The sequence below is a fragment of the Mesoplodon densirostris genome, chromosome X, assembly GCF_025265405.1.
Source record: "Mesoplodon densirostris isolate mMesDen1 chromosome X, mMesDen1 primary haplotype, whole genome shotgun sequence".
Lineage (NCBI taxonomy): Eukaryota > Metazoa > Chordata > Mammalia > Artiodactyla > Ziphiidae > Mesoplodon > Mesoplodon densirostris.
In genome coordinates, this window is record NC_082681.1 from 51501125 (window position 1) to 51528918 (window position 27794).

Below are 27794 nucleotides of genomic sequence, written 5' to 3' on the forward strand. Positions count from 1 at the left end.
TTCCTGTTGAAAACAAATTCCTATGACTTTAACCCTGATCCCCAGTCTTATTTTGATACCTGTCCTTTATACTCACATGGAACTCTGTGGATACTATCACAGGATTTATCACACTGTACTTATCTTCTCTCCTACTATATTTAAAGATCTTCAAGGCTCAGCCTCTTACTAGATAGCTTACCTTAGCAAAGTTATGTAACTTTACCAAGCCTCAGTTGTCTCATCTCTAAAATGGGAATATCATTTTCCATAAATCCCGGCTTTAGTCACATGACTCTGGGTAATTATTTGACTCCTCTGTGCCTCAGCTTCCTCATCTCTAAAATGGGGATAAAGGTGTGTACCACATAAGGCTGGCAAGAGGTTCATGTGAGTTAAAACCACTTATCTGGTGTGTGTTTTACACTTACAACACATTTCAGTTTGGCCTAGCCACATTCCCAGTGCTCACTTAGTCAAATGAATTTAGTGGCTACTATACTGGTAGCACAAGTATAGAAAATAGTAGATGCTCAATAAATTTTTTTAAGAATATTGAGGTAAGAAAAGAACTTTCAGACCCTCAGAACTGGGAAAAAATACTTTACATAGTCTAACATTCCTTTCTCTACATTTTAACATCTCTGAAAACGAACTAATCCTAAAATCCATATCATGTGATAGTTTTAATGGCAGCATTCTATTGTAATGGTTCATAAGATAATGATGCATCTTAACACTGATGGCATCTTAGAGATGATGAAATACTGTGTATATAAAGTATACTAGTGCCTGGCATATAAGCCTCATATAAGTTAATTACATGAGGCTTATAGTTAACTTATTCTTACTCATATTTGTAGTTCTAATACTAGTTCAATGCCTTTCATATTATGTGGTTAATAAATGTTCATTGAGTGAATTTATAAAGGATGTAGCCTCAAACTTTGTACATCTAAAGCCAAACATATTATATTCCTTCCAAAACTACCTCCTTTTCACAAATTTCCTTTTATGGTCAAAGGTACCATCATTCTGACTCATGCTGCCTTAAAAACTTGGATCTTTAGCTCTTGACCCTTCCCTTAATCCAATATAGGTACCAAGTCAATTCTACCTTTACAATTTCCCCTAAAATTTGTCCTTTGAATTTTTCATTCCCCTTAGTCTAGGATAGTGATTCTCAAACTTTTTGGTCTTGGGACTCTTTACATTCTTAAAAATTAGAGGACCCCAAAGAGCTTTTGTTTATCTGGTTTATATCTGTTGATATTTACCATATTAGAAACTAAAACTTGGAAATTTCTAAATGTTTACTAACTCACTTAAAAAATAAGACCAGGGCTTCCCTGGTGGCGCAGTGGTTGAGAGTCCGCCTGCCAATGCAGGGGACAAGGGTTCGTGCCCCGGTCTGGGAGGATCCCACATGCCGCAGAGCGGCTAGGCCCGTGAGCCATGGCCGCTGAGCCTGCGCGTCCGGAGCCTGTGCTCCGCAGCAGGAGAGGCCACAGCGGTGATAGGCCCGTGTACCTCAAAAAATAAAAAAATAAGCCCATCACATGCTAACAATAAATGAAATATTTTATGAAAAATAACTATATTTTCCCAAAAAAATGACTTAGAGTGACACAGTTTTACATTTCTACAAATTTCTTTAACGTTTCTGACTTAATAGAATACAGCTGGATTCTCTGCTTCTGCATTAAATGTTACAGTATATTGTTCTGATTGAAGTACATGAAGAAAAGCCAGCCTCACACAGATACGTAGTTGGAGAAGAAAGTAATATTTTAATAGCCTTTTCAGAAAATCGTGGATATTAGTCTTTGATACTTCACTAAAACTTGGTAAGTGATAGTCTCTTAGGGAACAGCTGCAATGTGGAATCTGAAATCTTATCAATGAACCCTCTTTGTACTCTGCTCCATTAAAATTCATTGATGTATCTTGCACTTTGGATGGCTCTTTTACCCATGCATAATTTCATAATATCATACTTGATAATTTGGAAATTAGTTATACCAAGCTTCCAAATATTGACACATTTCATTATACAATATCTAAAAATCACATTCATTAATATTGCTACCATCCTCATCAGGAAAGTCTTTAAGTATTGGGAAGCTGTCAAGTTCACAGTAGCAGATACAAATTTTCCAAACTTGTAATTTTCACTTAAAAGCTCAAATTTTATCACTGGCAAAAAATAGTGCCAGTTGTTTTCTTTGAAGTGACCAGCTCACTTTGTTCATTTTCAAGAAAACATCTGCCAAATACCCAAGTCTGAATAACCACAGTTTACGTGTCAGTCACTCTTTGAAGTAAAAATGGTATTCTGTGAAAAAAGCAGCTGGTTTAGCTCACAACTCAATCACACAAGTACTTTTCCTCAGGACAACTGTTGTACTTTAGTATGCAGAAGGGATTTATTTGTACTTCCCATTTCATCAAACATAATATTAAAGATGTGTCTCACAGGTTGAAGTTTAATATAATTAATGAAGTAATTTTTACTGCTTCATTTGGGACATTATTAAGTGAAACTTGCATTTTTGTTTTTTACTGCAGTGAAGAACACAATGACCACTAGTACAGTCTGGCCCCACTGCCCTGATTTGTGCTAAGGCGCCGGCAGTTTTATCCACCATCAGTGCAAATTCAACACAGTGAAAATAGCTAATAACATCTTGATATTGCTATAAAGATAACTTGAACCACTGAGACCTCCTGAAAGGTTCTCAGGGAGCCTCAAGAGGTCCACAGAGCATACCTGAGAACTGCTAGTTTAGGATGTCATCATCATGTTAGTCTCCCAACTAGTCTTCCTGACTCTAGCCTCCATCATAATTCATAATGTTTGGCACTACTAGATACAACTTCCTACAGTGTTGCTTTCAACATGTTCTGCCCCAACTTTTTCAGTGATTTCCCCACTGGATAGAGGATAAAGTTCAAATTCCTTACCATCACATTTAAAGACCTCTACAATTTTTCCTCACCCAATTTTTTCAGCCTTACCACCCACCACTGCTTGACACCAATTGTAATTAAGTCAGTCTGATCTATTTAAGGTCTCCTGAAATACAATTTACACAGTTCACAACTTTCCTTGAAATATTCCTGTCATATCAAACATCAAATCTCAAATCCTACTCAACCTTCATGGCCTAGCTCAATGCCTACATACATTATGATGCTTTTTCTAATCACTCTGGTTTACAGTGTTCTTTCCTTCCTGGAAATATCACACCAATTATTATCCTCATGTTAACATATACTGTCTTTGATAATTTAACTTATATGCTGTTATTTAACTTTATCTGCTTTCCTTAGTCACCCAACTGGATTATAAACCCCTGGAATATGGAAACTCTCTGCTAAACTTTGAATCTTCTACATTGCCTCGATCAATGCAATGAACACAGTCAATTTTAAAAAAATGAAATCAATGAATGAATTCCCTTTCCAGAAGCAAGAGGAATTCAGTTAGATGAATGGTTCACATGGTCTGTGAACTACTGATGGTCCTTGAAAGTCTTCCATGTGGACAGTAGATTGATTTCTTAGAGTTATTAACGTTTTCAATGGGAATAATTATGCTCTTTAATCAAAATCAGCCCATTGGCATCTCATGAAAAGTAATCCTCTCCTCATTAATTCTGATGTGGTTTTCACAGTGTTAATCAAGAAACTGGAAACCATAAACAAGACCAAAAGACAACCCTCAGAATGGGAGAAAATATTTGCAAATGAAGAAACTGACAAAGGATTTATCTCCAAAATTTACAAGCAGCTCATGCAGCTCAATAACAAAAAAACAAACAACCCAATCCAAAAATGGGAAGAAGACCTAAATAGACATTTCTCCAAAGAAGATATACAGACTGCCAACAAACACATGAAAGAATGCTCAACATCATTAATCATTAGAGAAATGTAAATCAAAACTACAATGTGATATCATCTCACACCAGTCAGAATGGCCATCATCAAAATGTCTAGAAACAATAAATGCTGGAGAGGGTGTGGAGAAAAGGGAACACTCTTGCACCGCCGGTGGGAATGTGAATTGGTACAGCCACTATGGAGAACAGTATGAAGGTTCCTTAAAAATCTACAAATAGCACTACCATATGACCCAGCAATCCCACTACTGGGCATATACCCTGAGAAAACCATAATTCAAAAAGAGTCATGTACCAAAATGTTCATTGCAGCTCTATTTACAATAGCCAGGAGATGGAAGCAACCTAAGTGTCCATCAACAGATGAATGGATAAAGAAGATGTGGCACATATATACAATGGAATATTACTCAGCCATAAAAAGAAACGAAATTGAGCTATTTGTAATGAGGTGGATGGACCTAGAGTCTGTCATACAGAGTGAAGTAAGTCAGAAAGAGAAAGACAAATACCATATGGTAACACATATATATGGAGTTTAAGAAAAAAATGTCATAAAGAACCTAGAGTAAGAAAGGAATAAAGACACAGACCTACTAGAGAATGGACTTGAGGATATGGGGAGGGGGAAGGGTAAGCTGTGACAAAGTGAGAGAGTGGCATGGACATATATACACTACCAAACGTAAAATAGATAGCTAGTGGGAAGCAGCTGCATAGCACAGGGAGATCAGCTCCGTGGTTTGTGACCACCTAGAGGGGTGGGCTAGGGAGAGTGGGAGGGAGGGAGACGCAAGAGGGAAGAGATATGGGAACATATGTATATGTATAACTGATTCACTTTGTTATAAAGCAGAAACTAACACACCATTGTAAAGCAATTATACTCCAATAAAGATGTTAAAAAAAAAAGAAAAAAGAAACTGTACAATAAGTGACCCAAAGGACCCTGTTGAAGTGGTTTAAAAGGGAAAAGATGGCAATCATTGCTCTAGATCAGCAAAGAGACTCCAATGTGAACTCAATTCTATCTGTTACAGTTATTTCCTTAAAAAAGATATAAAGCAAATGCATTAAAAATTTTATTTGTTAATCTGAGAGACAGGTGTAAAGATGTTTGTTATGTTACTCTTTATACTTTTCTGTGTGTTTCATATATTTTAAAATAAGTAAGGAAAGTTGTGTGGCACTTTGAAGCACATATGGTGCATTGATATACAAGCACATACCATTTGATCGATGCATGATGCTGTCCAATTTTTACTTACCAGTGCATCATCTTGCAATGAAGCAAAAAAGAAGCCATAGAGCAAGTTAATTTGCTCCTTGTGATCAATGAAGTCAAACATTGCAACCAGCCAACGATAAAAAAGTACCTATTGAGAGACAAAATGCTTATCTTTAGAGATATATAACTTGCAGAGGAGAGAGCTTAATTCCCCCCTCAGGGCTGTTTTAGAAGCCTCTAGCACAAAGCAGGATAACAGATTTTATCTCTCAGTAAAAATTTCTGTTTGAACAGACTCCTTGCATCAAGCTACATTGTTCCAAAACTACAGGCTTTGCACAAAAGGCCACTGCCATTACTCCATAAGTGGATCTTCCTTGCCAGCCCTTAAGTGGTTCTGAAGGACTTATCATGAAAGTGTTTAAAAAGATTACCTTGGTGCTACCAGAACACTTGCCAACACAAAGCCAAGAGACCGCCTTAACCACAGAATCTTCTGATATTAGAGTTGCTGGAATCATACACTTGAATATCCGAGTGTTTACAGCACTCCCTGGAAAGCAGAGAAACTCTAAATCAAACTACATTTTAGAATCTTGACTGTTTCCTTACTAACATTAACTCTTAGTCCTAAAAATTTCACTTCACATTGAAGGCAATAAAATAATATTCAATATCTCTTATCATCATTACAAAACATAGTTTGAAACAAAAATGTACCTTTAACTTTTAATATAAACTATAAAGCAAATTCTTTGGTTCTAATATTTTTATCTAACAATGGAGGATGAGTACAGGATTTCTTCTTGGCATGATGAAAATGTTTGGAAATTAGATAGTGGTGATGGTTGCACAACTCTATGAATATGCTAAAAAAACAACCCTGAATTGTATGCTTCAAAAGGGTGAATTTTATGGTACGTGAATTACACCTCAAAAGAAGTCTTTTACTCCTAGGAACATTCCAAGGACTTTTTAAAATGGCATAATAGATTCTGATTTATTTAAAGCTACTCTAAGATATCTTGCATGAGCTGCTACATTTAAGAATAAATAGATATATTTCTAGTCTCCATCCCCCCCCAAAAGTGGGAAGGATAGCAGAATTAAACAACTATACTATTAGCTGGTAGTAATATCATTCTATATTGGTCCAATCTTTCCATCATACTCTCTTGGCTTCTATGGTATCCTCCCATCTGCTAATAGAAGTGAGTTTGCAAGTAGTTTTGTGTATACCCTATGTCAACTTCTGCTTATTAAGGCTTCAATAATTAAATATACATGTATATCATCCATTTCTTTTTGTATTTAAACATTGTTTTATTTGCATTATACAGTGGTGATCACAACCATTCACTGAAAAAACAGTGTTCTCAACTTCTCATGCAAGTAGAAGCCTCAACAATATCTTGGATACATGTGTCTTTAACCACTGTTTTACAGGTATTATAGCATGGTAATCACATCCATTCAGTATAACACTGTTCTCAACTTCTCCCACAAGTAGCATTCTTAGAAACATACAGGTCTTTAAACGCTGTCTTACATGCATTATAGCATGGTGATCACATCCATTCACCAAGATAACACTGTTCTTAACTTCGCCTGCAAGTAGCATTCTCAGAAACATCTTATACATCTTTTCTTTTCCTACTAATGTAGACCTCTTATTTTTTTAAATAAAAATTGTATATATTTAACATGCACAACATGATGATATGATATAATCAGCCCTCCATATCCATAGGTTCTGCACCTGTGGACTCAACCAACCACAGACAGAAAATATTCGTTTAAAAAAAAATTCCAGGGGCTTCCCTGGTGGCGCAGTGGTTGGGAGTCTGCCTGCCGGTGCGGGGGACGCGGGTTCGTGCCCCGGTCTGGGAGAATCCCGCATGCCATGGGGTGGCTGGGCCCGTGGGCCGTGGCCCCTGGGCCTGCGCATCCGGCACCTGTGCTCCACAGCGGGAGAGGCCGCAGCGGTGAGAGGCCCGTGTACCGCAAAAAAAAAAAAAAAAAAAAAAAATTCCAGAAAGTTCCAAAAAGCAAAACTTGAAATAGCCACACAAGACAACTATTTACATGGCATTTACATTGTATTTACAACTATTTACATAGTGTTTACACTGTATTAGGTATTATAAGTAACCTAGAGATGATTTAAAGTATACAGAAGGATGTGTGTAGGTTATATGCAAATATTATGCCATTTTATCAAGGAATTTGAGCATCCTAGGATTTTGGTATCCGCAGGGGTTCCTGGAACCAACACCTGGCAGATACTATATACCTATATATAATAAAATGACTACTACAGTCAAGTTAATTAACATTTTATCTCCTCACATAGTTACCATTCTTTGTGTGTGGTAAGAGCACATGAAATCTATTCTCTTGCAAATTTCCAGTACTCTATACAATATTACTAACTATAGTCATCATGTTGTACATCAGATCTCTAGATTTATATATCCTACATAACTTCAACAATATATCTCATCAATTCCTACCCCATCATTCTGTGGAGAAGAAAGGAAGCAGTGATGGCAGGTAATGAATCACAAGAACAAAAATCTCTGTTTTCCAGTCTCATGGTATCTTGTTTTTACTCCTCTCTTCTCCCCTACTCCCATACCCCAACACTTGTAAAGTTTACAACAGTCTGACTGCTAACGCTTTACACATGTACCAAATTCAAAGGGAGAATTCAATATAGACTCTATTCTTACTTCCCAGTGACTTTTCAATTACTAAAGAGTCCAAAGTCCCTTTGTACCTAATTATGACATTTCTAGCACACCTGCCCCTCGATATGTATTTCAACTTAGCAAAAGAGCTACATATAAAGATCTGATAGTGATAACTAAAAGGAGAAATACAGAAATAACTGTATTATTTATAATACAGTTATTATTATTATATATATTTATAATATAATGTTATTATCCCAGAAATAACTAAAAGGAGAAAAGAAAGCAATGAGGCTACATATAATGTCACCAAATTCCACCTTAACAGAAAAACGAAATTAGACTAGAAAGCCAAAGAATATTTTTTAAATTGTTACATACAAGTTTCTAAGTCTAAGGCATGCATTTTGAAACATGCATGCATTTGCAACAAGACGTGGCAAACATCATGAAAACCTTCTAAACGTGAATTTCTGAGATATCAAAAAAGAAAAGAGAAATTCCAAAATAGAAAACATCTGTACATTCTATACATGTTTTAAGGGGAGAAGCGATAGATAGAATTGTTCTCGATAGACACTAATCAGTTAAATATGAATTCCTAGAAATTTGTCAAAACCAATCTGAAACAACTTAGAAGAAGACCAATTTTATTAGGTCAAATGTAACTTTGTAGGAAAACAAAGAGAACTAATCAGGTAAAAACAGAGAACTAGGGACTTCCCTGGTGGCACAGTGGTTAAGAACCCGCCTGCCAATGCAGGGGACACGGGTTTGAGCCCCGGTCCAGGAAGATCCCACATGCTGCGGAGCAACGAAGCCCATGCGCCACAACTACTGAGCCTGTGCTCTAGAGCCCATGAGCCACAACCACTGAGCCTGCGTGCCACAACTACTGAAGCCCATGCACCTACAGCCCGTGCTCCGCAACAAGAGAAGCCACTGCAATGAGAAGCCCACACACCGCAATGAAGAGTAGCCCCCACTCGCCACAACTAGAGAAAAGCCTGCGCGCAGCAACGAAGACCCAACGCAGACATAAATAAATAAATAAATAAAAATTTAAAATATAGAGAACTAAAATTCCTGGAAGTCATATACTGAATTCGGCTAGTAATGTGTTGTCTCTCTTTCTCAGACACACACACACACACACACACACACCTGCAAACATGATAGGGTATGCACAAAGGAACGCAAGGGCTAGAAAATGGTATATAAAGTATTCAATTTTGATAGTTGTCTTAATTTTTAAAAAAAAGGAGAAAACCCAGTAGCAGTGTGGTGCAGCATAAACACTAGAATGGGAGTTAGGAGATCTGAGTTCCCCAGTTCTAGCTCTGAGATTAAGCAAGTCTTTTTAACCACTCTGGGCTTCAGTTTCCTCACCTTTAAAATGAGAATGTTCAAGGGCTAAAATACTCTCTAAGTCTAAATTTGGGTGAGGGTAGGTTAAAAGGTTCTTCTCAAGTAAAAAGAATAATGGACAGATATTATTTCTTTCTAAGAATCTCCCCCCACTTCCATTACAAATGAACTTAGAACAGAAGAGGAAGCATTGGCACAAAAGAAAAAGCATCTTGACTATTAAGGCCACAGACACTGGAATGGAGACAGTATCAACAGGGACTTGCCATAGATAAGTGAACCTAAAGGCAATAAAATAGACCAAGTGATCTCTTAATGTGCCCTCCAGCAACACTATTTAAATTATTATCTATCCTTCCTAAGAGAAATACTAAAAATGGCTCCCATGTATTTGGTGACAAGAATCCATTTTATTGGGGCTTCCCTGGTGGCGCAGTGGTTGAGAGTCCACCTGCCAATGTAGGGGACGCGGGTTCGTGCCCCGGTCTGGGAGGATCCCACATGCCGCGGAGCGGCTGGGCCTGTGAGCCATGGCCGCTGAGCCTGCGCGTCCAGAGCCTGTTGCTCCGCAACGGGAGAGGCCACAACAGTGAGAGGCCCATTTTATTTGTAAAGATATGTGATAACTAGCCATTTTCAGCATATGCTCATAGAAACTTTTAGTTCATAAGGTAGTCTGAACACAAGAAAGTCCCATTTTATTGATATAATCTTATCAGATTGGTTTTATGACGAGAATAGGAAAAATATATAGTTCTTTAACTGCAGCTGATTCCAATCAACAATCTAACTCAAAGTCTGAAAGGCAAAACAAATATCAAACTGAAAAATTTATCCCCTTGACATACCAGATTTGCCACTGAGTGCCACATTTAATAGAATGTCGATTCCTTCTGGAGCTAACCCATTCTTCCATGCCACATTTTCCACAGTTTTCAAGTGTTTCTCCAAGGTTTTATCTTTACTCTGTGAAGTTTTAATGGGACCTGGAAGAGGAACAGTATTAAATAGTGAGGATTTTAAAACTCTCTCACTCCTCAGCCTCAACAGTTACAATTAGGATTCTTCAAAGGAATAGCTTTACGTAAAAGATGTCTTCCTAAAAACCCTTCAAAGCCTTTAAAACCCTAGAATACTTCACAGCAAAGCAGGAAAACTGAATCCTGCCCTGGCTTATCTGCTCTAAACTAACTAAAAGCACTGAACTTAGACTAAGCTGTTTCAGAAAGTAGGGCAGTGGTTCCCAAACTTTGCTGCACATTGGAATCACCTAAGGAGCCGTTAAAAAATCCCAATGCCCAGCTTGTATCCCATACCAATAAAATCAGAAGGTCTAAGAGTGGATGCCAGGCACCAGTGGGTTTTAAAGATTCTCGGGAAATCCCAGTGTGCAACAGTTTGGAAACCACTCTGCCAGGAACATGCTTTGTCGCTACATCCCTAGTACCTAGCATACTGATATGTAGTAAGTGCTCAATAAATGTCCATTAAATAAACAAAAATCATGAATGAACAAAAATATGCTTTCCTTTAAAAATCCTTAAGAAAAAAAGTCTGAATATTTTTACAGGAATAGGACTTAACATAAGGAAAACAATCTGTCCTACCTTTCTCAAAGTATGCCAGTGCTATTTGCAGAGCGCCTTCTGCTTGATCATCAGCATGTTCATAATCTTCCACTGGATTGTTTTGTCCATGTTCTGAGATGCTCTTTGAGTCACTCAGGTCCTCTTTTACTTTCCAGGCCGAGAGTCTAGTCTGATAGCTTTTACTACCTTGTGAAGTCCTCTTTTGTGCCTGAGAGTTCTTAACTTTCCTTTGAAGTGACATTACTGCACGTGTTCTATACAGAAACAAGTGTCAAGTTACCATTAACCAGCCAAACTGTCCCTCCCTTTTTACTCCACAAAGACAGGGATCACACATGCCTGTATTCCCACATTTAGTACAGAGGACCTAGCATACAAGTACACAATAAAAAAACTGACAGCAATCCAGGCAACAAAATCTATAGGTTAACTTTCTCAAAAAGCCCTTGACCTAAATAGGAACAGAAACAACTCTCCAAGGTAACATTCACTAGCTGGCCTTGTGAGGGGAAAAAAACAGTAACAGTACAGGCAACATAAATTCTCTTAAAAGGGCTATATCACATAAGTGAGTCCAAAACTAATCCATCTCATGATCTCAATGTTACTTTCTCCACTCCTATTTTTCTCCACCCTGCCTTGATTTTGCTTTTAATCTTTAATGCTGCCTGCTTTGTCAGTGCTAAGTTAAAGACAAACTGGTGGCCAAACTAAGGATTCTCGGAACAGAAACATGCCCCGATAATTCACTTATTCAATAAATAATTACTGAGCATCATCTACAATATATGCCACGCACAATTCTACTCACCAGGGATAAAATAACAAAACAGTCAAGGTCTGTGCTCTCATGAAACTTATGGGGGTAGAGTGAAGAGGAGTTGTGAGAGTCAATAAATAAGTAAATAACTAATACTGAATATAATATACAGTGATGTCATAGAAAAGAGGTGGGGGTGAGAAGCTACTTTGGAATAAGTGTTCAGAGAACGCCTCTCTGATGTGATCTTTAAGCTGAGATCTGAATGCCAGAAGGAACCAACCATGTTAAGAGCTGGTGGAAGGGTATTTCATGGAGAGGAAAGAACAAGACATGCTAAGACTTTAAAGCAAGAGCTCTGTGTGTTAAAGAAACAGCAACAACACCAGTAAGAGGCGAGGGTCGGTGGGGAGGTAGCATGAAAGAGGTACAGAGTAGTAGGAGACGAAGTCAAAAAGGCAGACAGGGACTGCTATATTGGGGCTTGTATGCCAGAACAAGGAATTTGGTTTTCAAGTGTCATAGGCAACTATGGGGGAAGGGAAGACTGTTACAGAGGGGAGTGATACCATATGATTTATGTTTTAAGATCATTTTAGCTGCACTGCAGAGAATAGAATGTTAGGGGTGCAGGAGTGGAAACAGACAGTTAAAAGGGTCAAGCAAAAGTCCAGAAGAGATATGACTGCAATCTGAACCTGGCTTAAGGTGTAAATGGTAGGAGAGGTAGAAAATGATGGTATTTGTGAAATGTTTTGGAAGGAGACTGGGCAAGGCCGTAATAAAGGAATTGGATGTAGGGAAAAAGAAAGAGAGGAAGCCGGAATGACTTCTAAGTTTTGGGCTTCAAATAGGAAAAACTAAGGGAATGGTCGTAATGACACTCAACCCCACCTCCCTAGAACAGATGAGGCTGCAGCAGAAGAGCAATATGCATGTCTAAGCCACCGAGAGGTTCCAGGTTCCGAGTTGTTTCCTCGGGTCCTACGAAAGAAGGGCGGGCGAGCAGCTTCTAGCCCTTTCCGGTGGAACCGTCCCATCGCTCCCCAAGGACCCCCTTTCACAGCCTGCCCCAGCAGGGACCGAACTTGGCCGCGACAACTAACCCACCGGGCAGATTCCTGGTCTGGGGGAAAACCCGACACCTTGTAGGACAGTCTTGCTCAGAAGTCAGGAGATTGATTCCCTTCGGCCTTGGGGCTCCCACTTTGCCCGGTGTTTAAAAGCACCTCACCTAAAATGCTCCTCGGTCCCAAAGCCTCTGGAGTCCAAACGTCACCTCCCGGATTCGAATGAGCGGGCTCCGCCCTGCGCATGCGCTTCCATGGCGACACAGGGGGCTTCTGGGCGGAGCCGCGCGCTCTGCTGAAGCCTGATTGGTTGGGTCACAGCTCAATGGCGCGAGGCGGCGCGCGCGCCCACGCTGACGCAAACGCAATTCCGCAGAGCCGCCGGCCACACCCGCCCCGCCCGGGGACGCCCGGCTAGCGGGCAGCTGCTGCTTAAGTCAGCCGATTGGCTGATGCTCCCACTGTTCTAATATTGTTCCCATTCGTCACTGTGCCTAAAACGGAACAGCTAGTGTCTCGGTTCTTGAGTTTAACAAGACCAATTACAGTGATCCATTTGCTCAGATTGACCCCAAATGTCGGGACTTTGAATCTGTAGGAAAATATGACACTGCAAACTTCTCAATAAAGGCTGCTTCTCCCATGTTGGGCAAGAGAATTAGGTTAAAGGGTCTGACACCTCTGAAGCTGTCGCTAGGAGGTGGGAGGAAAGGATGGCGGCTGAATTTGCCCTCCTTTTACCGAGGATGGGCATGCATACCTTCTAGAGTATGCCGGAAACGTATGTCTTGAGCCAGATGTGGCATCTTGTAGGTAGCCGGCCAGTCAACAAGTAAAGATTCCTAACTTTGAGGAATCGATGGACCTTAAAGAAACTGGCTAAAACAGCAGCAAGGGCTTAGTCTGAGACCTGAACTTAGTCCCTAGTTTAGTCTCTTACTAGAGTAGGAACTGGAGAGGAAAGATAAAAATTTAATGACTATCACTGATTTTTTGAGGCCAAAATATACCCATAAACTATAGACAAAAGTGTGGGAGGGGGCTTCCCTGGTGGCACAGTGGTTGAGAGTCCGCCTGCCGATGCAGGGGACACGAGTTCGTGTCCCGGTCCGGGAGGATCGCACATGCCGCGGAGCGGCTGGGCCCGTGAGGCAGGGCACCTGAGCCTGCACGTCCAGAGCCTGTGCTCTGCAACGGGAGAGGCCACAGCAGTGAGAGGCCCGTGTACCGCAAAAAAAAAAAAAAGAAGTGTGGGAGGAAACTTTGCAATCTTGGGGAGAGATGAAGAATCAGACTAAGTTGATGTATTTGGGAAAGACTACAGCAAAAAATGATTATTTACCACATCTTACATTGTTTTCAAAGTACTTTCAAGAAATCATATTTAATCATGCATGAGAACTGAGTGTTCAATATTTTCTATGGTAGCTGATCTTCCTTATCTAGTAAAACTGAAAATTTCTCGAGTCATTTTTTCATAATCATTTCATACTCAAATGTAAATTGGAAAGAATTTTAAGCCTTCAATCCCCTTATTTTTGTAAATGAAGTTGGGGCCCTGAGTGGTAAAATAACTTGCCCAATGTGACAAGTCTGTGGCACTGGAATTTGTGCCAGTTTGTGGATGCATATATAGTGAGAGACACTGGTTCATCTTGATTTAATATACCTGCAATTATTTCTGAAATCATTCTTCTACCTTCCCTTGGCATCACCTAATAAAGCAGAACTCCCCAAACCTGGGAACTGTATTGAGATCTAATTTTGTGGCTTTCTGTCTTATGTGCTGACATCACAGAAGTGTGAGGAAACTGAAATGAGATTGGAAAGTTAGTAACCTCATTAGTATATTAAGTTATTGTACTTCCCCTTCTCTTTATTCTCCTCCCTCATCCACTCAAAAATAAGACAACCTGAATCCCATGACATGACCCTTTCTTTCCAGATTTTCATTATTTGTCCAAACCATTTCCTCCAAACTTCAAAAAATTTTATTTTGAAAGAATGAGAGAAATAAGACAGAGAGGTATCAATCAACAAGAACAATGATATCGAAGAAAATACAATAATTTGTACTCCCCCCACACACAACACTCCCACCCCTTTCCCCATCCCTGGCACAATAATATTAAAACCATCAAAGCACATCTAACAAGGAGAAGTAGCAGTACGTAATGAAGAAAGCAAATTTTCATACTGCTCAGTCCAACTAACTTATATCAAATGTCCTTCCCCCAGCTAAACTCCACTCACTGGAATGATAAAGAGGTGTAGAGGAGACAGCTGTGGAGGGTAACTTGGATCTCTGCTTACACTAGCAAAGCTCAGTGAAAATTCAATAGGAATAGTGAATCTGTTTGGCAGCGAAACACTGGATATGGCTCCTCTGTCAAATTTCAGATGATTTAAGAGAACAGCTAGTTTGAGATTCACAGACTTCTAACGGGACTAATCCTCGCTCCCTCAACCGCAACAGTGGAGCAGCTGCCAAATTCTGGTTAGCTGCTGAGAATAGTGGAAGTGAGGCAGCTTTTGGCTTAAGAAAATCCAAAAAAGATGTCCGATATAAAGTTTACTATTTCAGTTTCCAAGTGTGAGTAAAGGAGCTTAGTAGGTCGGGCTCCAACAAAGGCAAGGTGAAACTTCCAATTTTATCACTTGAAGAATTAGATTATCTATTGACTGCACATTTCCCTTATTTTAATTAAACTCAGTATGGAGTATTTACAATTTAAACAACTGTTAAAGTAGAAGTTAATTCATTTTACATGTAACTCAGTGTCTCAAATTGAAGGAAATTTTTCCTAAAGTGGTAGGTTTAAGTTTTCAGCTTAATCTAGTGAGGGATTCCCCCATCCCATGGGAATACATAGTTTGTTTTATACCAAGAAGTAGCATTCTCTTTATAGGAGATTTATTTTATTCTGCCTTCACTAGAATCAGTCTATAAAGGGAAGGATACCTATGCAGGATTAGTTCAAGATCAGAGCCTTCTCCTTCGCACGTGTATGCAAACACACAAACACACACACACAGTAAGTAACATTTTCCCACACTTAATCTCACAGTCACATGCTTGCTGGAGTCCATCTCACAAATACACTTCAATAGTTAGCCATATACATGTACATGCAGCAAGATGTGAGAGTTGCCCCAGAGTGATTAAAGGTGGTGCACATACATCTATGTGGGGAGGTCATTTTAGGGTATAGGTGTACACAAGCCAATAGGGCCATTAATTTGCAGGTTATATTTGTCCCTTTCCCCCCAAGATAAATAAATCAAATGAAAAACACACACTGACATCTTCCTGGGTGTCATGGAGGCAACTGCCTGAAAGGTCCACTTTTTTGCACTTCCGCTTTCCTACGACAATTTCATTTTGCCCTGAGGGGCCTTCTCATATAAGGACGGCTGCTCCTCGGTACTTCCTGCATTGCCGGTACTCCCCGCATTCCCTGGCAGCGAGGATTTCTTCTCAGAGGACCGGTCTTCGGGCTTTCGGGCAATCAGTAGGCGGCAGGTGAGCAGGATGCCGAACACCAGGGCATGGGCGTAGCGTTTGAGAGGATCACCGACTAGCTGGTGGAAGAAGAGCACAGCCAACACCAGCAAAAGTAGGAAGAAGTTGGCCACATCTTTGGGACGCCCAGGCACAAGGGTCATGACAATGCCACAGGCCACCTCAAGAGCACCAATGCTTTTGCGGAGGAGAATGGAATTGATCCCCATTTTCTTCAGCAGAGGGAGGGCTCGGACATAGCTCTTGTAAGCACGTTTCTAGAGTGGAATACCATAAGGAAATTGCTGCATTAACCATGGTTTTTAACGTTAGAATGAAGAAAACACAAGCAAGGTCCTTCTTCCCCACCATTCCCTTTCCACACCAGCCAAGGGTGTCATATTCTGTTTTTACTGTGCCCCCTAAATAAAAGCCTTGTAATTAAGGAAAAAAGCAAGCAATCTGCTGAGATCCCTGTGATTTAAACCTTAGTAACAGCACCAAAGGTAAGATAATTTGGCTTTATAGTTTAAAAAAATATTTTTTGGGGGGCCACACCATGTGGGCGGAATGCGGGATCTTAGTTCCCCAGTCAGGGATCAAACCCATGCCCCCTGCAGTGGAAGCACCTTTTATTAAAAAATTTTTTTCTGATCATAAATCATAAACAACGTTAAGAATTTAAAAGAAAATTCACTGGGCCCATAAAAACTGGTACTGATTAGCCATATCCACATTTGCTAGTGCCTACACTGTCCAAACCCAGATGTATATGAATACCAACAAAAATGAGACAAGGCGGTAAAGCCTCACTAATTTGGACTTCCCTAATTTGGAATCTGTGTTAATTCAAAAAAGAGCTGAGTTGGAGTTTACATTTGTGGAATCTGTAAAAATAAAAAAAAGTGTGTGCTAAGCAAACAGAAAAATTTAAATGTACGCAAATGTTAGCCCCTTATATATCTTTAAAATATGGTTAAGACAAAAATTGTTCTTATGGTCATTGAGATAAATCCCTAGGATTCTACAAGACACTACTTTGATTAGCCTGGTTCAAGTTCATTAATTTTAATTCAATAAACATTTATTGAATACCTATTATGGATTATGTGATGGAGATATAGAGATGAATATGATAGGGTCAAGAAGCTCTCAGTGTAGTTGAGGGAAACAGATGCATAAACAACATTATAAAGCAGTATGGTTAGTGGTATATAATAGAGTACTGTATAAGGTCTAATTGTAGCCCAAAGGCAGATATCATGGAACAGAGAAGGGAGGCACTGGATATACTACAAAGTAATAGAATTATACTGACCTTAGAGTAATAGATAATCATATTTTTCACTATTCAGATTGACCCAATCCTCATTTTGTAGTAAATTGATGAGATTTTATCAAGTGTCTTTCTGGTTTTGCCCACTACTTTGTTTTCATGAAGTATCCATTAATTCATTCAATATTTGTTAAGTGCCTCCTGTGCTAGGCATTGTACTCAGTACTCCGGATACAGACATCAATCATTCAAAAGCCCTGCCTTCCTGAAGTTTGAGTTTATGAGAAGAAAAGTTATGGAAGTACATAAGTGCAATAAAGTGTTATGGGTGCTGAAATAAACTATGTAGTAGGTACAGTGGAGGCACACCAGAGTGGTCAAATCTCCCTAGATGGGGACTGAGAAAAGCTAGAGTGGAATCTTAAAAGGAGAGCAGATGTTTGCAAGATCAATAAGGGAAGGGCATCGAGGGCAGAGGAAGCTGGATAAGCAAAGGCCCTGAAGCACAAAATAGACTGGCGTGTTTCGAACACTGTCCCAGCTCAGCATAGGTTGGGGGAGGAAGGGGGAAAGGGTGAGACATGAGAGAGAGAAGACAGATATGAATCAGATCATGGAGTATTATGTTGTGGAGCTGGACTTTATCCTATAAGCCAGGGGAACAACATAATTTGCTTTTAAGGAAGGTCCCTCAGGAAGTAGCATGGAGGATGGATTGGAAGGGGTGTGCCTGGAAGCGAGGAGATCAGGTGAGAGAACTGGACTAGAGTAATGACAGTAAGGATAGAGGGAAGGGGAGAGACTCAAGGATACTTTGAATGCACAATCAACAGGAATTGATGTCTCATTGGATGTGGACACTGAGGGAAATGGAGAAGTCAAGAATGCATCCAGAAGAAGAGGGGGATGGGACAGGAAGGAATAAGGAACTCAATTTGGAGTTTTTTAGTTGAAGTGTCTCTAAGACACCTAAGTGGAGATGTCTGGTAGGCAACTCAATAATAGAGGTCTGGGGTAAAGATACAGAATTGACAGTTATCAGTATGCCCAAGTAGAATGTATACAGTGGGAAAATGTGTGACAGATATTTAAAAAATGGGAGGAGGAAGAGAAGCCACAAAATAGACAGAAGCAAGTGTGGTCAGAAAAGTAGGAGGAAAACCAGGAGAGATGGGGTCATAGGGGCCAAAAATTTTAAGAAGAGAATAGTCAAAAGCACCAGATGCAAGACAAGTATTACAAGAATCTGGCAGAAAGCCAACTTGACCTGTCAGGAGCATCTGGTGCTTAGAATAGTGTTCACACACTCTAGTTTGGAACAAATGTTAAGTCATTTCTCTAGTGAATGCACCTTTATTTCATGGATTAATTATCATGAGTAGCACAAGCTAGTCCTTTATGAGTACTGTTTCAAGACCAGTGGTTTAGTAAAAAAAAAAAAAAAAAAAAAAAAAAAAAAAAAAGAATGGATTTGGATTCAAACAGGCTTGGCTTCAAATCCCATCTCCGTCATTTTCTAGTTGATGTCCCTGGGCAAATTATTTGCCCTCTCTGAGCCTCATTTTCCTGAGCAGGGCTGGGACTAAGATAAAGTAAGCCTATGTCCCCTGAGTGTAAAATTTAAGAAGGCACCAAAACACTCATTGATTAAGGTAAATAATATCCACAACAAATAAAATATCACAACTTTAAGTAGAGGCAGGATCTGATTCTGCACTTGCACAACACTGCCTCACACCTCTTCTTAATCCTAGCCCTGTCAGATCCTGTCTTTATTTACCTTTATTCACCTCTAGTCCCTAACCTGTTCCTGAGCATATAGTGAAGCACAAAGTATCAGTCGTTCTTCCTCCCTCTTCCCATTTTAGGTTAAATCGGGGATTTTCAGAGAGAAATTAGGAGAGAGGTTGACTAGTAGGCAGAGTAAAACCCTGGGCTGAACTGAGCTAGACCCATGTGGAGCAGAGCTGAGCCGAGGATTAGGGCATCTGGTAGTTTCTTCTCACTATTAACCTAGATGTCACCAGCCCACTCTCTCTCCCTCAGCACTCTGGTGATGGTAGCAGGGGGACATAAGGGAATGAAATCTAGACCCAAGAGTTTTCCTTAACACTTTTAAGCTAGGACCTTTTTAAATGAGCAACACAAATCTCCCCAAGAGGCAGTACCTAAATCCTAAGTGTAACCTTCTGACATAATAAACACAGGAAGCATGATGAGCTTCTTACAGCCAGTGCAGAGCCAAGATTTCCAGATGCTGACTGAATGGCTTCTGGAAACATTCCTTTTTTGCCTAGGGCTAACCACCCATCATTTAGGAATAGATTTTTATCTGTACTATAGTGAAATCTGTAGGCCAAATTCCAGGTCTCTAAATCAAGTTCCTATGACTTCAGTGATCATTGTTCTCTCCATTTGCTCTAACTCCATATTACTTTTTCAGTTGTTTGTCTAACCTCTTGAACTGCAGCTGTAGGTATTTCTATGCAGCAGTTGCCTCTTTCTTTCCTTCTTTTCTGAAGAGGAAACTGCATGTGATAAGCCATTTCATCAAATCTTTAGTTCAAAGCTGAGGAGGTACAGATAGCATCTATTCTCCTTGACTCCAGACAGGGAATGTCTAACTTGTTAGAGATGGGACTAAGCTGGGCTGAGGTTTTGACAGTCTAGGAAGCCCTTTATTCTTTCTCCTGTGGGGTAGGATAGAGACATCAAAAGTATCCTACTGGGCCTCCCTGGTGGCGCAAGTGGTTGAGAGTCCGCCTGCCGATGCAGGGGATACGGGTTCGTGCCCCGGTCTGGGAGGATCCCATATGCCGCGGAGCGGCTGGGCCCGTGAGCCATGGCCGCTGAGCCTGCGCGTCCGGAGCCTGCGCGTCCGGAGCCTGTGCTCCGCAACGGGGGAGGCCACAACAGTGAGAGGCCCGCATACCGCAAAAAAAAAAAAAAAAAAAAAAAAAAAAAAAAGTATCCTACTATTGCCAGCAGCAACAATACTTGGTCTGGGCCACCTCAATTCCAACAATAGAAGGGTCATGTGTCTTAAGTCTATAGTAATTAGATCTCTAATGACTTTAATTGTTCTGACAGTAAGAATAAAGGGAGTTGACTGAGTCACTCTCCCAAGAGGCTCTGGAAGTTCACTTTGTTATGTCTGTTTCTTTTTCATTGCCAGGACCCAGACCCTGAAACCATAGTTTCCTTATAGGGGAAGGAAGCAGGAGACAGAAGCGTTTAGTCAAATGTTTCAAATCCCTTTAATCAAAGGCAGTCATCTAGCAATATCCTTGGGCTAAGATAAGCTAAATTCCAATTTTAGTTTTGCCCCTAAATTGCTTGAAGAAAATTACTAAGTATTTTATTACCTCCGTTTCCCCTTTTGTAAATTAAATGAGCATTTTGGAGATTTGGTCAAAGAATCATAACGTCATAGCATCAACAAAGGGCCACACACACATATTTTATCATTAATGAACCACACAATTAGAAATCCATATGTTTGCAAGCCACAGTAATTATTTTAAGGATAATAGCAATGATTCAAGCAGGTCCGTTTTTATAGTATGAGACTATATGATTCAGACATGGGTCAAAAGCATATGGAGCCTTTCTTTAGTTATACCTTTTTTCTTTTTATCATTTATTCTTCACAACACCCCAGGGGCCATGATCTCAAATTAATTACATTAAACTTGAGCAGCTCACAACTGGTTTACTTTAGTTCACTTATGCTAGTTAGGTAAAAGAAAAAAAATTTGGCTAATATACTGTATAATTCCATTTATATAAAGTTCAAAAACAGGTGAAACTAACTTATATCGTTGGAGTTGGGATTTACCCTTGGGGAGGTAGTAATCGGAAGGGGCCAGAAGGGAGGTTTCTAGGATGCTGGTCATGTTCTGCTTCTTGATATGGGTGCTGGTTACACAGGGGGATTCTGAAAATTCCTCAAGCTGTATACACTTAGGCACATATTTCAGTATGTATGTTATACTTCAATACAATTTACAGGGAAAAAACTATATGAAAGCAAAAGAGGGCACTGACAAATATATTTTGGCTAAAAATCTCAGCCTGGTTGATATCTTAGATCATAAAGGTTACATAAGTGCTGCAAAATTTACTGTTTCAAGTATGATTTTCCTGAATCTCTGTAGGAAAAATAGCCATATGTGAATCATATATCATTTCTTAAATGCAATAATAAACCATCACATGTTTAATTGCCAAATATCCATGTGAATGAAAAACACCTTTTAAGCAGTTCTACCTTCCACTGTCATATAATGCCCACCAAGCTAGCAAACCTGGTCCTACTAACCAAAGTGGATCCCTCCCAGATTGCATCTAAGGGGAGAAGGGTCTGACTTCCACTGACAGTCAAAAGTCACTCTGAAACAAGCACAGCTGTTGGCCATTGAGAGGCTATAAGCTCCCTGGCATAAATTTCAATGTAGTTTAGCTTAGGATGGCTAGCTGTGTGAACTAAGCAAAGTCATTTCACATCTCAGGGTCAGTTGCCTCTCTGGGGGAATAAAGGTACTGTACCACCTCAGAGAACAGTCTAAGCATCAGTAAATTACTATCTTATTATTATTATCTTAGTATTATTACCTTATCATTCCAACTATTATGTAGTTGGAAAGCAATTAATAGTGTGATTGGAAGTATAAAAGATCACCTATGGACATTAAATAAACTGCCCAAACCTATCTGGAGTATTTTCCTAGGGCTACACAAACCTTGGGGAAATACCGGAGGGCATTTAACTATAAATAAGCAAATCATCCAAATCAACAACAAACCTTCCCTATAAGGAGATGCAAAGAAGTGGCAGAGACCTGCCCTGTCAGAGACTTGCCCTCTCTTCCTCAGGGTCAAAATCCTTTGGCTTCAATGTGACAGGATTTGTGGTGTTTTCTTACTATTCCATTTGTGGCCCTTTGTGCTTACAGGATAGAACCACTGTTACAAAGAGCTGAATACCAAATTTAGAGCAAGTCAACCATTCATATGTTAAACTGCTTAGCAGCCTTTGTAAGTGCTGTCTCACAATTTCAAGTGAATTAATGAAGGCATTTAGTCAGGGGAGTGGTCAGTCGTGTTGAATTCACGTGGGATTTAGAGTACTCTACAAAGACACTTGCTAAATTGGGAGGAGGTATGAAGTGACACATACCAAACAGGCTATTCAAGAGAGGCATCCGGAAATTCTGCATGCGATCCACTGTGTATTACCCAGCAGCAAGTGTGGAGTTTTCTATATTAGCTGACTGCATAGAGTTCTGTTCACCATGGCATAAGGAAATAGTATCTTGCTCTTTTACATGCCTGATTTCAATCCCTTAAACTGGCCATTCGAATTAGTCAGGAAACCACTACGTAAAATAGAATCAATTATCATCACCTCAACCCAGAGCATTTCCTGAACACCTACCATATTCATACACTGTACTAGATGCTTCCATATGTAATCTCAGTTAATATTTACAACTTCCTGTGGTAAGTTGTTATCCTCATTTTACAGATGAGGAAAACTGAGACAGACACTAAGAGTGTCAGGTCTTGAACCCAAATCTACATGACTCAAAGTCTGTACTCCTTCCACTAACCTTTCCCGGCTTCCCCAGTAGAGACAGGAAAGAAGTTCATAGTCATTTGTCTGTCTGGTTTTTAGCAGTGATTTTCCATGGAGGGGATAACACCTAAGCATAACACTAATGGCTTTAGAACAAGAAAAAAATAGTTGATAGAAAAGCAAAAAAAAAAAAAAAACCTCTAAATTTGAAAAATTGGTTTCGAAGTAAAATGAAACCCAAAAATATGGGATTGGGGCAATTAAACTGGTACCAAAAAAGGAGAAAAAAATGTGCCAGATATTTTCAAGAATCAGTTGTAAGTTCTGACATCCAAAAAAGCAGTTGTAACCATAATGACTCCTTCACTGGGAATACTGAGTCACAGACTTGGTTTCTAATCTCTGCTCCAACAGCAGCTTACCCTAGGATCTTGGATAAGTCATTAAACTTGCTCTGTTTCAGTTTATCCATCAGTAAAATAAGCATAACTTTAAAAAATGAATCTACCTCACAGAGATGTTTTAAAGAATAAACAACAAGAGCAACAACAACAGCTTGAGATTTTATACAAAAAGCCACTGCAGTCAATACATGACTAACTCCATCAATGCAGAGGAATCACTCCTAAATGCAAAACAGAAAATCCCATAGAGTCATCCCAGCTGATCTCTGGTTGGGCAAGAAATGGCTTCTGAACTGCATCATCAAGAGCCAACCAGAGAAATCTGAAGGGTGGTGACAAGCCAAGACAATGCTACAATGACTCATTCATTCACCCAGCCACTCAACAAATATAAACTGAGCAACTTCTTTGTACTAGAACTGAATTGTCCCCACTCCCTATGGATTCAACAATAAAGCTGGGCCGGCCCAGGCACTATGCAATGGGGCCTATGCCAGAAAGCCATCTCTAGCCTGGGGCCCAATGCTCAATGCAGGAGGGGACCCTGGAAAACGGCGGTCTGAAAATCCTCCTCAAGCTTCATGCTGCTGTGAAGTTTACCTCCCAGCTAGATATAGTTCTTCCATTGCCTCCAGATGCCCCTGAGCACAGAAGCACGGAATTGTGCATACATACACACACACAGTGGTTCTGTACTGCTGTATTAGATTATACCTATTTAAATATGTTCCTTTGTATGATATGGAATCTTCATATATTTCTTCCGCCTTTCATTAAACTGTAATAGACAGCTCCACACCCTAGGAAGAAACCTACTGCAAACCCATCTGTGGCTGGTCCTCCTCATGAGCTCCTGCCAAGCTGACAGGAAGCTTCCCGGTGACTCCATCTTAGTTGGATTGCCTGCAAAACCTAACACTGTACTTAGGGTGCAGCTTGGGCAGCCTATAAAGCAGCTGAGCAGGATATAGGGAGACAGGGAGTATACTGAAGAAGGGTACTATGTCCCTAAGGTAACAGAAAGCTTAAATATACCCAAGGCACACACACATAAACATATAAATGTATGCATATATGAAAAGGAAAGAAAAACAAGAGCATATGCATTTATTTATAATCTAACGCCAAACTACTGCTGCCAAGACAAAAATATAGTGGCAATTCCCCTCCACCCGTTCCCTCTGCCTTTGGTGGCTTCTGCTACCCCACTTCCCCTCCCCTCCCCAATGCAGGCTGCCTTGGATACTCATTTTGACCTGATTTCAATTCCATCTGGTCAAATGGGAAAGGGGGAAGGAGAAACACATTAGGATTTGCAACTGGGGCTAGACCTTGGCCCCTGAGTCCCAGCCACCCCTCCCGACACCAAGGTGATCCTGTGGTGAGAGAGACATGGGAAACACCAGCTCAAACCCTGAGACAGAAGCTGGAGCTGCCTGCAAACATTTCTGAGCATCTACAATTTGCCAGACTCCATCCACTTGCAGCTCACGTTGAGGGGCTCTGGAAGGCTCCGCAGTGAGCTCCAGGAGAGCTATTTATTCCTGTCAACTGTCAACGTGTGGGGCTATTCCTCCTTGCCTTAGCCCTAATGGGGAATCCCTCTTGCCTTTCTTCTCTCTCCCTCCTGTTCCTCCCCTAAGCTCTTTTCCTTCTTGACCTTGAGAACCCATTAATGGGCTCCCTCCCCTTACTGGCAGCCTGGCAAAAGCAGTGAGAAGCAGGTTCTCTTCAGCTGGGGCGGGGAAATGAAGAGGCAAAGTGACAGGGGGAGAAGCGAGAGCGGAAGTGCTGGAAACATCCCCTGCCATCACCTCATACTCCACAGCATAGGAACAAGTCTTCTTCACACCCAACTGTGGAGAGCAGCCCAGGCCCCAGGTTGCAGAGGAGATGTTTTGGCCATTCACCTTCAGGTGATTCTAACTCTGTGGAGGGGAAAACCTTCAGAGGGCCTGGCCCTGGGCATCCACGGGAGACAAGGTGGGGATTAAGGACTATTTTGCAGGAGAGGAAAAGCAGACTTTGCAGATTTTGCAGATTAGCCCATATACAAAACAAAATAAAACAAAACATCCAGCTCTCCCTTGAGAGAAGGGGAAGAAGCAGGCTCTCGGTGACCTTTATTTGGGCCATGTCGGCTTTGTCTCAAGGATATAGACACATACCCAGGCGGCTACGGGAACACCATCAGCTCTCCGCCAGGGATGAGGAATACCTTCCCCGCCCCTAAAAATTGCTTGTTTCAGTAGCGCATTCGCCCTCAGCTCTTTCCTCCTTGCCTTTGTTCTTCTCCAAGATAAATAAACTCTCCAGCTTGCTAAACTCTTGGCTCCAAGGGAAGGAATCAGACTTGCAGACTGGCTGCCGGGACTTTGGGTGTGCTGGAAGGAGGGAAGGGCTCCTGCCAATGACAGGTGTTACGCAGGTCTCAGCCCTCCGGTTTACTTGAGGGTGGGGGTACTCACTGGGCAACCCCTCCCCCAACTGGCATTCAGTGGCTCCAAAACAGTTGCTCCCCGCATAGCCCGCAAATGAAATCGCTCTCGTCCAGCTGCTCCTTCCCAGCTGCAAAGTTGTTGGGGAGAAGGGAGGGTCTGGGGTGGGGGTAGGGGTGAAAGGGCTGGGACCGTGGACCGGGAAGGAAAGAAGGGGAGAGGTACTCGCCATCCCTTGGGGGTGCGCTCCTCATCACCCGTTTGCTTCACTTACCATCTCACTGTAGGCATCCTTGCTGAGCCTGGGGGTCAACTTGATAGTCCCCATGAAAACAAAGAAGAGTCCCAGGGCCACTGAGAGTGCCACGACGGTTACCGTTCTAGGGGATGCCATGGGGTCACCAAGGCAGGTCCCGACTAATACTGCTGCTTTGCGCACCCTGTCTGTCTAAGGCGCAGGCACTTAGCACAGAGAGAGCAAGAGGGACGCTGCGGAGGCAGCAGGCAGCTAGAATGACAAAGGGAGAGGAGGGAGCTCGAGGGAAAAATTAAGAGACCGAGATTCAACCTCTCTCACTACAACAATCGCTGGGTCCTAATGCCCTACGCTTGCTCCGCACTGGCCAAAAGCACAGTCTCGATATTAAAGGAAGTCCTAAACTGAGGTGTAAACTTCAAGTCTTAAATGGGGGAAAAGGTAGGTTATGCTTCGAGTTCAGTCCCTGGGCTGCCTCTGCAATGAGGAATTAAGGAAGACCGTTCTAACACTTCGCACCAGGAGTGCTTTTTATCTGTACAGTCCTTTAATTATCCACTCCCCTTTTCCAAACTCTCCCCTTCTCCTTTCCCTCAGTCAAAACATTAGTCCTCAGAGTTGGTGGTTTCTGCAGTTGGTAACACTCGAGGATAAATCTGCAAAGTTGCCCAGCTTGATTGCTGCCAAAGAAGGCTTTATCTTCCTCTTCCTCCAAAACCTTTCATGGCTCCCATTGCCCAGTGGTTAACTCCAGAATTTTAAATTTGGCATTTAAGAGCCTCCACGTTTTGACCTCTGCCTCTCTTTGGAGGTTTATCTTCCAGTAATTCCCACTGCCACCCCTCATTTCCTACCCACTCATGGTCCCATCCAACCTGAGATTTCCTACCTCCCCTACATTCCCTTTCCCTGCTCTATCACTCTTCATTAGCATTCAGCCTTTTCTTCAATGTCACCTCCTTTGCCTTCCCTGATCCACTGCCAGCTGGATATGATTTCTCCCTCCTCTGGTTTCCTGTCATAGTAACCAATATTTATTGACCATTTACTAAGTGCTAGACACTGCCCTTGACTTGTATTAACTAATTTCATCTTAACAGCAACACTTTGAGCTAGATATGAGTTCCTATTTTGTGGATGGGACACTGAGGCACAGGGAAGTTAAGTAACTTGCCCAAGAGTATATGCTAGTAAGTGGAGAGACAGAATTCAAACCTGGGCAGTCATTTCCAGAGCCCAGATTCTTATCTATTGCTCTACTGCCTCTCTGTATAATATTTTGCATTGTAAATATGGCACTTACCTGATATTGCCAAGCATTGTAATTACACAGTGTGTACATGCACACGTGTGCACACACACACACACCAACAAACACACACACACACACCTTTTTGAGAGGCAGTGTTCATTAAGAGAGAGACAACAGTCTGGCATCAGACCCTGAAGGTCCAGGGTTTCAATCCCAGCTCTACCACTAACTCTGTGAACTTGGATAAGTCATTTATCTGAGCCTCCATTTCCACATTTATAACGTGAATGAAAATTCTGCCTCAAAGGTTTGTTGTAAGAATTCCATGTTAGTAAATTGCCTAGCACAGTGTCTAACATAATGATACCTCAATGTATGTGGTTCTCTTTTTGCTTCTTCTGCCTTCCTAATCCACTCCACAACTAGTTTAGATTATAAGCATTTAAAGGGGAGGAACAACTTCTGTATATCCCCCACAGTACCTAGAACAACCCCT

At 41.0% G+C, this 27794-nt stretch overlaps 2 protein-coding genes across 5 annotated transcripts in view; both read right to left on the bottom strand.

The window, feature by feature from the left end:
• Positions 1–12844, bottom strand: part of CENPI (centromere protein I) — a 52691-nt gene extending 39847 nt beyond the window's left edge. For 3 of the 4 annotated variants that reach the window (XM_060086785.1, XM_060086788.1, XM_060086787.1), the window contains exons 1-5: positions 12633–12742; positions 10781–11016; positions 10022–10159; positions 5547–5665; positions 5153–5260 (exon numbers count right to left, since the gene is read on the bottom strand). In XM_060086785.1, the coding sequence (XP_059942768.1) occupies positions 5153–5260; positions 5547–5665; positions 10022–10159; positions 10781–11003 (588 nt within the window). In that variant the 5' untranslated portion in view covers positions 11004–11016; positions 12633–12742. The other variant, XM_060086786.1, reaches the window with a different exon arrangement.
• A 1869-nt stretch (positions 12845–14713) lies between these two features.
• TMEM35A (transmembrane protein 35A) lies at positions 14714–26270 on the bottom strand. The gene is made up of 2 exons (XM_060087452.1): positions 26065–26270; positions 14714–16372 (listed from the first exon to the last, which is right to left on the bottom strand). The coding sequence occupies exons 1-2, from the start codon at positions 26182–26184 to the stop codon at positions 15959–15961; spliced, it is 534 nt and encodes a 177-aa protein (XP_059943435.1). The 5' UTR covers positions 26185–26270; the 3' UTR covers positions 14714–15958.
• Positions 26271–27794: the final 1524 nt, after the last annotated feature.